Source organism: Pristiophorus japonicus, unplaced genomic scaffold, assembly GCF_044704955.1.
Source record: "Pristiophorus japonicus isolate sPriJap1 unplaced genomic scaffold, sPriJap1.hap1 HAP1_SCAFFOLD_608, whole genome shotgun sequence".
Taxonomy (NCBI): Eukaryota; Metazoa; Chordata; class Chondrichthyes; family Pristiophoridae; genus Pristiophorus; species Pristiophorus japonicus.
Window position 1 is genome coordinate 74,918 of NW_027254518.1, and position 15,705 is coordinate 90,622.

The 15,705-nt window shown below is 51.0% G+C and overlaps 1 protein-coding gene across 1 annotated transcript in view; it reads right to left on the minus strand.

Moving 5' to 3' along the window:
• LOC139255441 (phosphorylase b kinase gamma catalytic chain, skeletal muscle/heart isoform-like) overlaps positions 1-15,705 on the minus strand; it is a 111,916-nt gene that overhangs the window by 23,226 nt on the left and 72,985 nt on the right. Inside the window, exon 5 of the mRNA XM_070873921.1 lies at positions 1,273-1,338. Coding sequence (XP_070730022.1) covers positions 1,273-1,338 — 66 coding nt within the window. The remainder of the gene's footprint in view (positions 1-1,272; positions 1,339-15,705) is intronic.

Sequence of the window (15,705 nt, forward strand, 5' to 3'; positions counted from 1 at the left end):
TGGGCTGTACGCACGTGTGCGCGGTCACTGTATATAAGCGTGGGTACTATGTCACGCGGTCACTTTGGGCGCGAATAAAGTTGGATCAGGTTTACACCTGAAGCAGTTTATCGTGACCAGACTCTTGAGTCATTACAGTGGAGATAATCACCGCGATATTTTAGGCAAAAGTTCTGGCGACAATCCAAAAGCTCTGGAAGCAGCTCGAGCGGCGATGAACCCCACAGGGTTCGTGGTTCGGCCGCAATTCCGGCTTCCTTGTAATTGCGCTGCGCAGGCGCGACCGGATCGAGCACGTGGGCAAAAAGGGGGCGCCGGCCAAGGCACGCATGCGCAGAAGGACACAAAATATTCACCCTGAGGGACTAGGCCCGTCAGGGGGGACAGGCCTCTTGCGTTAAAAGAGCGCAGAAGTTTTAAAGGGCCGGAGAGCCGGTGGAAGTTTGCAGAGGACGGTGAGATGGATTTGTGCAGGACGGATGGTAATGTTCAGGGTGGAGCTCAGGAAACAGGCGAGTAGGTTGGAAAGTTTGAGTGGGAAGGTGGCAAAACGATGGGTGGAAGTTTTAGCAGCAGCTACAACAATTTACATTTATATAGTGTACATAAACACCCAAGGCACTTCACATCAGGCAACAATCCCTCCCCCCAAGCCAAAGGATGCGATATTGGGAGGTATGATGAAGGGTCAGTGAAAGAGGTGGGTTATAGGGAGGGTGTAGAAGCTGGAGAGACCGTGAAGGTGATTGAAGGGGCAGAGACCAGCGATGCAGCAAATACCTTTACACTTGGGAAGGCTGGAGAAGGAAAAGTATTTTATTTTAGGAAGAATCAGGTGAAAAGTGCAGAATCTGATAAATGGAGCAACTCAATTATCAAACAAACATTGTAAAGAGGATGGCAAGGTTGGGGAGGTAGCGGGAGATAAGTGGCAGCACCACTTCCCCTGCCCGATATCCAGGTGGTGTGAATTTCTATCTAAACAGATCGGTCAAAGGAGATGCAATCATACTCATGGTGACTGAATATGTCACAATGGCGAGTTACTGGAGTTGATACCAATACTCTGTTATCCTAACTGCCTGCAAATCACTCCACCTCAGACTGTGCTGAGCTCAAGGCAAACGCCAGGCCTTAACGCACCTCGAGTGTTCTCGTGGCAATCCTCACCTGGTGAGTGAGATTCACCTGAGATTCAAACGAGTCTGGTTGATGAAGTGTTCACTGGGATGTTTACATAGGACATTCAGAGAGACAGAGATATTTACTTACCTGGCCTCCTTTTCACTGAAAGTAACTTTCTCAGTCAGGTAGTCAAACAGTTCCCCTCTCTTCATCCTGATAACATAAGAACATTTTAAAGTTGTCACGTTAGAAGTTGGAACATTTCCCTGACCCGGTTACTCCACATACACGAGAGAATACCAACAATAACAATATAGCGCCTTTAACGCGGTAAAACTTCCCAAGGCGCTTCACAGGAGCGTGATCAATCAAAATTTAACACCAATCCATATAAAGAGGCAGATTAACTAACGCTTGGTCACAGAGGTAGATTGGAAGGATTGTCTTAAAGGAGGAAAGAGGTAGAGAGGCGGAGAGGTTTAGGAAGGGAGTTCCAGAGCTTCGGGCCCAGGCAGCTGAAGGAACGGCCACTGATGGTGGAGCGATTAAAATAACAGATACTCTAGAAGCCAGAATTGGAGAACTGCAGATATCTTGGACGGTTGTGGGGCTGGAGGAGGTTACGAGATAGGGAGGGGCAAGGCTATGGAGGGATTTGAAAACGAGGTTGAGAATTTTAAAGTTAAAATACAACTTTCTCAATTCGCCCACTTTCCCGCCGCGGCGTGCACGCACCGGCCCCTTACCGATCGGCAGGTACCCCCTCATGAAATTGCCCCGCAGGAGCGGCGCCACTGACAGCTGTTGCCGTCGGTACACGATCTGTGGCTTGACGGCGCGGCCGCCCTTAAAGGGGAGGTGGCGCTGCCGGCGACCCCATGTTATTTTTTTTCCCGGTTGACTGCCATGTCGGGTCGACAATTATGCTCCAGGGTTTGGCCAGGCCGCTAGCAGGCAGCCTTGGCGCCCCCTCTTGGGTGCCAGGCCGCTGGCCCGGTCAAAACCCTCCCTGGTGGCCCAGTGTTTGCCACTAAAGTGGCTGCAGAGTTCGCAGCGGCCCTCCCCTTTAACTGAAGGGGTGGGATGGTGTGACATGCCAGCGCGATGATGTCATCAGCATGGCGCTGATGACTGACCGCGTCGGCCACTCCGCCCCGCCCACACGATGAGACCACTTCCGCCCCGCTCCAGAAAAATCTCAGAGTGCTGAATTTCGATGGTTAGCCTGTCCCGGTGCATTGGGGCGGCCACAACACATTGAAAGCGGTGGGTGCGCCTCGTTTCGGGCGGTGGGCAATTTCAGCCCCTGTATGTTTTTTTAACCGCTTTCTCAATCTGCCCTGCCATCTTAAACAATTTGTACACATATACCCCAGGTCTCTCTGTTCATGTACCCCTTTAGGATTGTACCCATTAGTTTATATTGCCTCTCCTCGTTCTTCCTACCAAATTGTATCACTTCACACCTTCTGCGTTAAACTTCATCTGCCACGTGTCCGCCCATTCCACCGGCCTGACTGTGTCCTCCTGAAGTCTATCACTATCCTCCTCACTGTTCACTATATTTTCAATTATATGTCATCTGCAAATTTTGAAATTGTGCTCAGTACACGCACGTCCAAGTTATTAATATATACAATAAAGCAGTGGTCCCAGTACTGACCCCTGGGGAACACCACTGTATACCTTCCTCCAGTCCGAAAAACAACCGTTCACCACTACTCTCTGTTTCCTGTCACTGAGCCAATCCCGTATCCATGCTGCCACTGTCCCTTTTATTCCATGGGCTTCAGCTTTAGTGGCAAGCCTATTATGTGGCACTTTATCAAACGCCTTTTGGAAATCTATGTACACCACGTCAACCACATTGTCCTCATCAACTCTCTCAGTTACCTCATCAAAAAACTCCATCAAATTAGTTAAACACGATTTGCCTTTAACAAATCCATGCTGGCTTTCCTTAATTACTTGTCCAAGTGACTGTTAATTTTGTCCCGGATTATCGTTTCTAAAAGCTTCCTAACCATCATGGTTAAACTGTGGCTACAAGAGCAGGTCAGAGTCTGGGTATTCTGCGGCGAGTGTCTCACCTCCTGACTCCCCAAAGCCTTTCCACCATCTACAAGGCACAAGTCAGGCGTGTGATGGAACACTCTCCACTTGCCTGGATGAATACCGCTCCAACAACACTCGAGAAGCTTAACATCATCCAGGACAAAGCAGCCCGCTTGATTGACACCCCATCCACTACCTTCAACATTCACTCCCTCCACCACTGGCGCACCGTGGCTGCAGTGTGTGCCATCTACAAGATGCATTGCAGCAATTTGCCAAGGCTTCTTCGGCAGCATCTCCCAAACCCGTGGCCTCTACCACCTTGAAGGACAAGGGCAGCAGGCACATGGGAACACCACCACCTCCAAGGTCCCCTCCAACTCACATATCGTTCTGACTCGGAAATATATCGCCGTTCCTTCATTGTCGCTGGGTCAAAATCCTGGAACTCCCTCCCTAACAGCACTGTGGAAGCACTTTCATCACACGGACTGCAGCGGTTCAAGAAGGCGGCTCACCACCACCTTCTCAAGGGGCAATTAGGAATGGGCAATAAATGCTGTCCTTGCCAGCGACACCCACATCCCAGGAATGAATAAAAAACTATTATCACTGTTCCCTAAATGTCCCCCTACTGACACTTGTTCCACTTGACCCCAGAACTAGATCCGGCAATGCCTCCTTCCTTGTTGGGCCTTGCTGATCAAGAAAGTCGCCTGAACAAAGTTGAGAAATTCTTCCCCGTCTCTGCCCTTTACATTATTACTATCTCAGTCGAAATTAGGATAATTGAAGACCCCATTATCACTACTCTATAGCTCTTGTAGCTCTCTGTAATTTCTCTGCAAATTTGCCCCTCTATATCCTTCCCACTAGTTGGTGGCCTATAGAATACACCTAGTACTGTAATGGCACCTCCGTTGTTTAACTCCAACCAAACAGGTTCTGTCCTTGACCCCTCCAGGACATCCTCTTTCTCCAGCATATTCTCCTTAATGAATACATAGAAACATAGAAAATAGGTGCAGGAGTAGGCCATTCGGCCCTTCGAGCCTGCACCACCATTCAATATGATCATGGCTGATCATGCAACTTCAGTACTGCCAACGCACCTCCTTTCTTTCCTTCCCTATCTTTCCTGAACACCTTGTATCCAGGAATATTTAGTATCCAATCCTGCCCTTTTTTGAGCCAGGTCTCCGGTATCGCACCATATTCCCATGTGGCTATTTGCACCTGCAGCTCACCAATCTTATTTACCACACTTTGTGCATTCACACACACGCACTGTAAAGCTATCTTAGATCACCTCGTATCCTCTCTTAGTCTGACCCCACCTAATACCGTTCTATTTCTTACTCTAGTGCTATCTGTGAGATTCAATAGTTTTCAATGATAGAAAAGGGTATGAGAAGGGGTTCTGAACAGGCAGGAGGTGTCGAAGACTTCGGGAGAATTCAGGGAATTTGAAAGACTTAGGAAACAAGCCAGGGGTTTTGGGCCAGAAGCATAAACGGGGTAATATAACTCTCAATTATACCTTGAAAACTATTGCTGAGAGGCTGTATACATCCAGCCTCGCCGAATAAAGTTTACTCACTACCACCAATACAGGCCAACGTCAAATCATTGGGTATCAGGGGTTCATCGAAACCGAACAAACTGGCCAATGCTGGTGGGACGTTGACGGACAGTTGATTTATTTTTTAACATATTCAGTGCAAGTGAGTTCCTCGGGCTGGCGTGATTAGCACGACCTTGCCAGATGGGAGGGAACCGTTGGAAGTGTAGGGCAATGCGATCTACCGGTAGTGTTAGGGACAGGATATTAAGAATGGCAAACTTGACTGAAGTCAAGCGTGCCAGAGACAAAGGGGTCGAAATTGGGTAGCGCCTCGTTTGGGGCGGCAAATGTAAAAATGATCGACGCTTTAGTGCCCGGCGAGATGGGCTGCAAAATTGTGGGAAATTGGGGACTTTGCCTTGCGAAATGCAGCGAGGTGGTATCGGAGGCGCTAATGGCCTCAGGGGGGCGCTGCAGGGGCACTATTACCGGGGCTGCACCTAATTTCAGCCGACTTTCATTCACTGATCATTCCAGTTCTTAAAGGGGATGTGGTTTCAGGCAGCAGCTGGTCATTCTCATCATTTGCTCACTTGGCTGAGCTACAAGGAATGGGCGATGGTTGCTGCAAGGCCTTATGCAAGGGCCACTCGGTTCAGCAACCTGGCATTGGAGACATTGGTGGGGGCAGTCGAGGGAAGGAGGGAGGTACTGTTCCCCCCCATCTGGGAGAAGGCCAATGCTACAGGCTTTTAGGGCCATGTGGGCAGAGGTGGCCGCGGAGTGTCAGCCAGCATGGTCGTGGATAGAACCCCCACACAGTGCCAGAAGAAATTCAGCGACCTCAGTCAAGTGGTGAAGGTGAGTACATGTTTGCACAACTCTTGCACAGCAGCCTCTGAGCCTCTGTCTGTGCACATTCTGCAAACCAGCACTTAACCCAGCAGGCAACCACCAACCATCTGTACCTACTCACAGTCACATCCTCATTTCACACTTTGCCTACATTTGCAGGCATATCTTCCACATACATAACTGGACCCATACTCACACAGGTTCCTGCCTTTTGCAGACCAAGATGGCACACAACAGGATGGAGCAGCAGCAGACTGGAGAGGGTGGGAGTGGAGGGGTAGGGAGAGCTGAACTGCGGCAAGTTTCCGACCCAGAGGAGCAAGTGTTGCAGCTCATTGGCCCGCAGGTGGTGGACCCTGGGGCTGCTGGAGACGTCGCTGGGGACAACAATGGTATCTTTATCCCCTTTTCTCATCCCACTTCCCCGTTAAACCAGAAGGCCTTATCACTTTCCACTCCTCATTCTGTCTGCTTTCCTTGCTCCATTCCTGCCCCCTGCCCTCACCTCAACACAACTTTTGTGCCATTTATGCGTTCAGATAACCATGCAGCTGATGACCAGCCTCCCGCAACTGAGTCACGAGGGGGAAGAGGGGGAGGAGCCACTGCGTCACTGCTTCTCCCATCCGCAGGCACCAGCTCAGAGACTGGCACTACGCGGTCCTTAGAGGTTAGTTTCGGACACGGGTCTGCACTGGGTGATGTACTGGGGCCTAGCGGGCCTCGCAGGGTCAAGGGGAAAGGGAACTTCGGGAGCCAGCTCCCCGGGCGAGTTCTGCTCCACAGGACTCAGATCAGGATCTCGACAGGGAGGCGTTCACACAAAGGGTGATGGCCATGCACTCCGACATGATAGGTGCAATAGCAAGGGTGCGGAGAGCCTGTCGGAAGTGGTAAGAAGTGTGGAGGAGTCCGCCTCCAGCATTGCACAGAGCTCCGTGCACACCATGGAGCCTGTCATTGCCAGTGTGCAGGCGATGGTGGACTCCCAGAGAGACCGTGCGGGCCCAGATCTCGTGACTCGTTTCATGGGCGATGTGGCAGCTTCCATTGCGGCACAGGTGGAAGCCACGCAACGTCTTGGTGCTGAAATGGAGTCAGTGGCTCACATGGATGCTCAGACTGCTCTCATGTCTTGGTGCTTGTCATACAGACAGTGACTGCTGCCATCCAGTCTCCGACTGCTCTCACCCAGGCTCAGCATGATGCCACGCAACGTCTTGGTGCTGTCACGCAGTCTCCGCTGGATGCCACGCAAGCTCTGACTGCTGCCTTCGCCGCTGGGTCCACCATAGTCGACCGGGGATCTCACGGTGTCGTAGCAGCCCAGCAATCTGTCCTGCAGCAGACTGGTGGAGATGCTGAGGTGCTGCCCCGGGGCAGTGGCAGTGGGTCAGTGCAGCAAGAACCTGCTGTCCTCTCTCAGGATAACAGCATTCCTGATCCCACCACTGCCACTCCACCATTGCCCTTGTTGCTGCCCGTCACCCAGCCAGCCCAGACTGCCGCCGCCCAGCCTGAGGTGGTGCAGCCTACAGCCGGGCCTTCCAGGCCCAGAGCTGGTCGAGGGCATCCTGCAAGGCCATCTGTAGTCTCTGGCCCTGACACACTGCAGCCTTCCACTAGCCGTGCTGCAGCCACAGGGGACTCGCTGCGGAGGGGTATTAGAATTGGGCAACGAAAGGGAGCAAATAAGGAAATGCACACGGGTGACGAATAAATACACATTTATATATTTTATTGTTTGATAAATGTTGATTGGAATGTTTAATGTTTGCTGTTGACTCTCATTTCAGTCTTGGGGCTTTGGTATGGAAGGGCATATTGATGTGGTGATGGGGGAACGTCCCAAAGAACCGGGAAATGGGATGGAAATCCGTGGGAACGAGCTCCGATGAGATGGTCGCAGACCTCCCTTGCAGGAACTCGATGGACTCACTGCCTCCTCCGTCGCGGCTGCTGCTGCTCCTTCTCCTCCTCATCCTCCTCCACCTCACCCTCCTCATCCTCCTCCACCTTATCTTCCTCCTGCTGATCCTGGTCCTCCTCCTGCTCCTCCTGCTGTTGGTCCTCCTCCATCTCATCAGCTCCTCCTCCTCATCCTCCTGCTCGTCCTCCACCTCATCCACTCCTCCTCCTCATCCTCCTCCTGCTCCTCCTCCTGAGGTTCTTTGGGACAATGCCTGGTGACAATGGCTGTGCCCTCATGATGGTCAGGTTGTGCAGCATGCAGCAGACGACAACGAATAGGGACACCCGCTCAGTCGAGTAATGCAGGACTCCTCCCGAGTGGTCAAGGCAGCAGAACCGTTGCTTCAGCACTCCGATGGTCTGCTCAGTGATGTTCCTGGTGATGACATGGCTCCCATTGTACGAGGCCTGGGTAGGAGCGGTGGGGTTGTGGAGGGGAGTCATGGGCCGGGTGGAGAGCGGATAGCCCTTGTCTCCGAGCAGCCAGCCACGAGCTTCATTTGGGGGCTGGCACACCGGTCTGGCGCAGGATGAAAGCCACGTGGCTGCTGCCAGGATAGCGGGTATTGACGGTGAGTATAGTGTGTGTGGTCGCACACCGACTGATCATTCAATGAGCGGGAGCCTTTGCGGTTACGGAAGATCTCAGGATTGTGATGCACCGTGGGTGCAGTCAATGGCGCCCTGCACCGTGGGGAAGTCCGCTATCCTGGCAAAGCCACATGTCGCTCGAGCTGCTTCTCTCGCTCATGGGGAAGGAGATGTAGTCCCTCCTCCTTCTGTACAGAGAATCTGTGACCTCGGGGATGGAGCAATGCACGGCAAACTGGGAGACGTTGGAGATGTCTCCTGTTGCTCCCTGGAAGGATCCATTGGTGTAGAAATTGAGCGCGATGGTGACCCTGACTGCCACTGAGAGAGCTGTCCTCGCCCTGGTCTGAGGCTCCAGGTCTGGGTGCAGCAGATGGCAGAGCTCTGTGACCACATCCTTGCTGAAATGCAGCCTTCGCACACACTGCTCCTCAGTGACATTGATGCAGGAGAACTGCTGACGGAATACCCGGGGAGGGTAAGGGCTCCTGTTGGTAGCCCTGTGGTGCCCTCGTCCTCTGGCAACATCTTCATGTGCTTCTCCCTGTGGTGCTGGATGTGCTTTTCTGTGCCGCTCCCTATCCCCGTCCCTCTACCCAGGCCTCTTCCCGTGCCTCTCCCTGTCCCCCTCCCCGTGCCTCTCCCTGTGCCTCTTCCTCTCTGTTGTGCCCTTTCTCTCTCCCTCTCTCGATGCCTTGCCCTCTGCAATTGCCGGCGTCGTTGCCTTCGGCGAAGCATCGTCTGACGATGAAGTCGGAGCAGCAGCCAACTCCCAGCACAGATCCCAGGAAGGGCACAAATGGTACAACATCGAGTGATTCAGGGGAAAAGGTAGGAGTCAGAACAATGGTCCAGCAAGAAATCGCTGCGATCGGTTCAGCAGCCACACTCAGTAAAAGTTGTGAACGAAAAATGGGTAATTGCCGACAAAAAAATAAATTGCAAGATGGCGCCTTTAAATAGTGCCTGCGCAACCGCTTCCCGACTGGAATGCGACAGATCAAACTGTCCTCGTCATCAGCAGGCGCTGAGATCGCTGCGTGGGGCAATTTACCTTCCAGGGCGGTAACGGGGCGCTGCGCGTGATGTCATCATCGCCGTGTGCCGCCGAGCGAGGTGCTATCTCCACAAACCACTGGCTCACCGCGCCGGGGGGATTCCCTCACCGCACCGGGGGGATTCCCTCACCGCGCCGGGGGGATTCCCTCACCATGCCGGGGGATTCTCTCACCGCGCCGGGGGGATTCCCTCACCGCGCCAGGGGGATTCCCTCACCGCACCGGGGGGCGATTCTCTCACCGTGTCCAGGCGGAAACCATTTTGCGCCCCATTATTGCCTCCCGGAGGCGATAATGGCTGTCGCTGAAAAGGGCAATTTCGGCCCCAAAGAGTTTGCGAATTCATATGTAACAGATTTAATGACAAGTCCAGATGGCGATCAAATGGATCCAGAGCCAGGTATCTCTGCGAAGGGGTAAGTTCGACAATGGGGTGCGGTTATTGGGCCACGCGGCCCATTTCTGCGTGTGGCACAATGGTATAAAGGTCAATGCCGGGAGCAAGAGGAGGAGTGGACGCTGGAATGGGAGCAGTTGGAGAGTGGAGGTGTACGGTGACCAACTGCAGCCAAGCACTGTGGTAGCGGCTGCACCAGCATTAGGTGCACAGCAAATGGAAGCAAAGAATGAGGTGGTAGAGAAACTAGTCAAGGGGCTATGGGGGGGAGGAACTTAACACAATCACAATCACTAAGGAGGTGTGCTCAGTAAGATAATGGGACTAAAGACGGATAAATCCCCTGGACCTGATGGCTTGCATCCTAGGGTCTTAAGAGAAGTAGCGGCAGGGATAGTGGATGCATTGGTTGTAATTTACCAAAATTTCCTGGATTCTGGAGAGGTCCCAGCAGATTGGAAAACTGCAAATGTAACACCCCTATTTAAAAAAAGTAGGCAGACAAAAAGCAGGAAACTAGAGACCAGTTAGCCTAACATCTGTGATTAGTAATGAACTCCAACATTTTCTCAAAGAAGCAGTAACAGGACATTTGGAAAAGCAAAATTTGGTCAGGCAGAGTCAGCATGGATTTATGAAGGGGAAGTCATGTTTGACAAATTTGCTGGAATTCTTTGAGGATGTAACAAACAGGGTGGAAAAAGGGGAACCAGTGGATGTGGTGTATTTGGATTTCCAGAAGGCATTTGATAAGGTGCCACATAAAAAGTTACTGCACAAGATAAAAGTTCATGGGGTTGGGGGTAATATATTAGCATGGATAGAGGATTGGCTAAATAACAGAAAACAGAAAGTTAGGATAAATGGTTCATTCTCTGGTTGGCAACGAGTAACTAGTGGGGTACCGCAGGGATCGGTGCTGGGACCCCAACTATTTACAATCTATATTAACGAGTTGGAAGAAAGGACCGAGTGTAACGTAGCCAAGTTTGCTGACGATACAAAGAATGGAGGAAAAGCAATGTGTGAGGAGGACACAAAAAATCTGCAAAAGGACATAGACAGGCTAAGTGAGTGGGCAAAAATTTGGCAGATGGAGTATAATGTTGGAAAGTGTGAGGTCATGCACTTTGGCAGAAAAAATCAAAGAGCAAGTTATTATTTAAATGGAGAAAAATTGCTAAGTGCTGCAGTACAGTGGGACCTGGGGGTACTTGAGCATGAAACACAAAAGGATAGAATACAGGTACAGCAAGTGATCAGGGAGACCAATGGTATCTCGGCCTTTATTGCAAAGGGGATGGAGTATAAAAGCAGAAAAGTCCTGCTACAACTGCACAGGGTATTGATGAGACCACACCTGGAGTACTGTGTACAGTTTTGGTCTCCGTATTTAAGGAAGGATATACTTGCATTGGAGGTAGTTCAGAGAAGGATCACTAAGTTGATTCCGTAGATGAGGGGGTTGACTTATGAAGATAGGTTGAATAGGTTGGGCCTATACACATTGGAGTGCAGAAGAATGAGAGGTGATCTTATCGAAACATATAAGATAATGAGGGGATGTTTCCACTGATGGGGGAGACTAGAACTTGGGACATAGTCTCAGAATAAGGGGCCGCCCATTTAAAACTGAGATGAGGAGAAATATCTTCTCTCAGAGGGTTGTAAATCTGTGGAATTCTCTGCCCCAGAGAGCTGTGGAGGCTGGGTCATTGAATATATTTAAGACAGAGATAGACAGATTTTTGAGCGATAAGGGAATAAAGGGTTATGGGGAGCGGGCAGAGAAGTGGAGCTGAGTCCATGATCAGATCAGCCGTGATCTGATTAAATGACGGAGCAGGCTCGAGAGGACAGGTGGCGTACTCCTGCTCCTATATCTTATATTCTTATGATGACCGAGGGGCTGTGCTGTGTGGCGGGGTCAGGTTGGTGGAGGACCTTTGTCTTACGGATGTTTAGCGTAAGGCCTATGCTTTCATACTCCTTGGTGAAGATGTTGATGATGACTTGGAGTTCAGTCTCTTAATGTGCGCAGGCATCTCCAGCATCGAAGCACCGACCACACTCGACCAGCTACGTTGGGCGGGCCACATCGTCCGTGTTATGTATAGAAATATTACCAATGTGTAAGACTTGCCACCAGGGGGTGCACTTGTGGGAGACCCAAGAGTCACCTGCACACCCTGCAGGTATAAAAGGCAGTCTACCATGCTGCCTACTCACTCTGGAGTTACAATAAAGAGAGCAAAGTCACAACAGTTTGAGCTTAAGATGTAGTCTTGTGGAGTTATTCTAAATGTAACAATTGGCGACGAGTAACAGATCATGAACTTTCACGTAGTTATGGCTGCCGTTGGTATTCTTGAGAGATTTGTTGAGGGTGATGATTGGGAAGCCTTCGTTGAGCATCTTGACCAGTACTTCGTGGCCAACGAGCTGGAAAAGGAAGAAACCGCGATCAAGCGCAGGGCGATTCTCCTCACTGTTTGCGGGTCCACGATATATGTCCTCATCAAAAATCTGCTAGCACCGACGAAACCAACGGACAAGACATATGAAGAGCTCTGCACGCTGGTTCGGGAACAGCTCAAGCCGAAGGAGAGCATCTTGATGGCCAGGTATCGCTTTTATACGCACCATCGCTCCGAGGGCCAGGACGTGGCGAGCTATGTCATTGACTTAAGACGCCTTGCGGGACCGTGGGTATTTGCTGGATTTTTGAGGGAAGTGCTGCGGAACTTTTTCGTGCTTGGAATCGGCCACAAGGTCATTCTTTGCAAACTGCTGTCTGCCGAATCCCTAGATCTGAGCAAGGTCCTCACGATAGCCCAGGCTTTTATGTCCATGAACGATAACACTAAACAGATATCATTGCAGCATCGGAACTCACCGGCAAGTACTGTGCATAAAATAACGCATTCAGCAGGCAGAACTGTACATGGCAGGGCCTACACGCCCGCAGAGGACAGACCTAGGATGACTGAGAGTGCGGTGTGAATGCGAATTCATTAGCACCACGTTGGCGCTGCGGGGGTAATCATCGGGCCCATCAATGTCGATTCAAGCACTACGTGTGCCAGGGCTGTGGAACAATGGGGCACCTCCAGCAAATGTGCAGACATACTGCGACTCACCACGTGGCAGAGTTGGCAGAAGATGACCGATCCGGCACAGATCACGCTGAACAAGAGAGGCAACTCAACCCGAGGCTGAAGAGGAAGTGTATGGGGTACAGACTTTCACCACCAAAAGCCCTCCGATAATATTGAAAGTCAAATTAAACAGCATTCCAGTTTCTATGGGGGCGAGTCAGTCAATTTTGAGAAACTGTCGGGCAACAAGGCACAAAGGCCAAAACTAAGTCTGATCCACACCAAACTGCACACTTACACCAAAGAGCTCATACCAGTCATTGGCAGTGCAGCAATGAAGGTATTGTACGATGGAGCTGTGCATGATTTATCACTATGGATTTTACCAGGCGATGGCACAACACTGTTCGTCAGAAGCTGGCTAGGAAAGATCCAATGGAACTGGGACGAAATGTCTTCAGAGGATGACGCCTCGAGCACACAAGTGCTAAACAAATTCCCGTCGTTATTCGAGCCAGGCATCGCAACTTCACAGGTGCCGAAGTGCAGATCCATCTAGTCCCTGATGCACGACCCGTTCATCACAAGGCCCGAGCGGTTCCATGCATGATGCGAGAGAAAGTCGACATTGAGCTGGACAGACTTCAAAGAGAGGGGATCATATCGCCAGTCGAGTTAAACGAGTTGGCCAGTCCAATTGTTTGATGGTCAGAATCTGCGGGGACTACAAGGTAACGATCAACCGAGTCTCGTTACAGGACTAGTACCCACTACCCAAAGCAGATGACCTGTTTGCAACGCTAGCAGGGGGGAAGTCGTTCACCAAGCTGGACCTAACCTCTGCTTACATGACACACGAGCTGCTGAACCTTCGAAAAAATTGATGTACATCAACTGTTCATATACCACAGATGTCCCTTTGGGATTTGTTTGGCAGCAGCCATCTTCCAGAGGAACATGGAGAGTCTGCTGCAATCGGTTCCGCGCACCGTGGTGTTCCAAGGCGACATCTTGATCACTGGCCGCCGAACACTTGCACAACCTGGAAGAGGTTCTAAAATGACTGGACAGAGTGGGACTCAGGCTGAAACGTTCCAAGTGTGTTTTCCTGGCGCCAGAGGTCGAATTTCTGGGGAGAAAGATTGCGGCGGACGGCATCAAACCCATGGACTCCAAGACGGAGGCCATCAAGAATGCACCCAGACCACAGAATGTGATGGAGCTGCGTTCGTTCCTGGGACTCAACTATTTTGGTAACTTTCTACCGGGGTTGAGCACTTTGCTGGAACCATTGCATTTATTGCTACGCAAGGGTGACGACTGGGTTTGGGGTAAAGCTCAAGAGACAGCCTTTAACAAGGCCAGAAACCTGCTACGTTCTAACAAGTTACTTGTATTGTATGACCTGTGCAAACGTTTAGTACTAGCTTGTGATGCATCTTTGTACTGGGTCGGTTGTCTGTTACAGCAAGCCAATGGGTCAGGCAAACTGCAACCGGTTGCATATGCGTCCAGAAGCTTAACTAAAACTGAAAGAGCCTACAGTATGGTTGAAAAAGAAGCATTGAATGCGCGTACGGGGTTAAGAAAACGCACCAATACCTATTTGGGCTCCGGTCCGAGCTCGAAACCGACCACAAGCCACTCATTCGTTGTTCTCAGAAAGCAAAGGTATTAACACCAATGCTTCGCCCCGCATCCAAAGATGGGCACTAACGTTATCTGCGTATGATTATGTAATCCGCCACAGACCAGGCACGGAGAACTGTGTTGATGCCCTCAGTCGGCTACCATTGCCCACCACCGGGTTGGAAATGGCGCAACCCGCAGACTTGCTCCTTGTAATGGATGCTTTTGAGAGCGAGGGTCACTTGTCACGGCTCGCCAGATCAGGACCTGGACTAGCCAGGACCCTGTGCTATCACTAGTAAAGAGCTGCGTCCTTAATGGGAGCTGGTCGGCGGTCCCAGGGGAAATGAAAGACGAAATTAAGCCGTTCCACCGATGCAAGGATGAAATGTCCATCCATTCGGACTGTCACCTATGGGGGAATCATGTAATTTTGCCAAAAAAAGGCAGGGAAACATTTATACGCGACCATCACAGTACCCACCCAGGCATAGTCATGATGAAGGCTATTGCCAGGTCGCATGTTTGGTGGCCCGGCATTGACTCAGAATTGGAGTCACGCGTACACCAATGCAACACTTGCTCACAGTTGAGCAAAGCACCAAGGGAGGCCCTATTGAGTCTGTGGTCATGGCCCTCCAAACCGTGGTCAAAGGTCCATGTAGATTTCACTGGCCCCTTTCTCGGAAAAATGTTCCTAGTAGCAGTGGACGCTTACTCTAAATGGATTGAATGTATAATAATGTCGTCATGTATGTCCACTGCCACCAGTGAAAGCCTCTGGGCCATGTTCGCCACCCATGGTTTGCCCGACGTCCTTGTTAGTGACAGCTCGGAATTCAACGAGTTCATGACCCGCAATGGCATCAAGCATATCAGGTCTGCGCCGTTTAAGCCCGCATCCAATGGTCAAGTGGAACGGGCAGTCCAAACCATCAAGCAGAGCTTGAAACGCGTGACGGACGGTTCCCTGCAGACCCGGCTATCTCGGATTCTGCTCAGCTACCGAACGCAACCCCACTCGCTTACCGGGGGTCCCCCTGCAGAATTGCTAATGAAGAGAGCACGCAAAACCAGGCTCTCCTTTGTCCAGCCGGATCTCAATGATCATGTAGAAACCCGGCGTCACCGGCATAACATGTACTATGATCGCGCGGCTGTATCACGTGACGTTGAGGTTAATGACCCTGTGTTTGTCCTTAATTATGGTCATGGTCCCAAATGGGTTGCTGGCACTGTGTTAGCCAAGGAGGGGAATAGAGTGTTTGTTGTCAAACTTTTGAACGGACAAACGTGCAGAAAGTACTTGGATCAGACCAAACTGCGGTTCACTGACAACCAAGAACAGTTTGAAGAGGACAT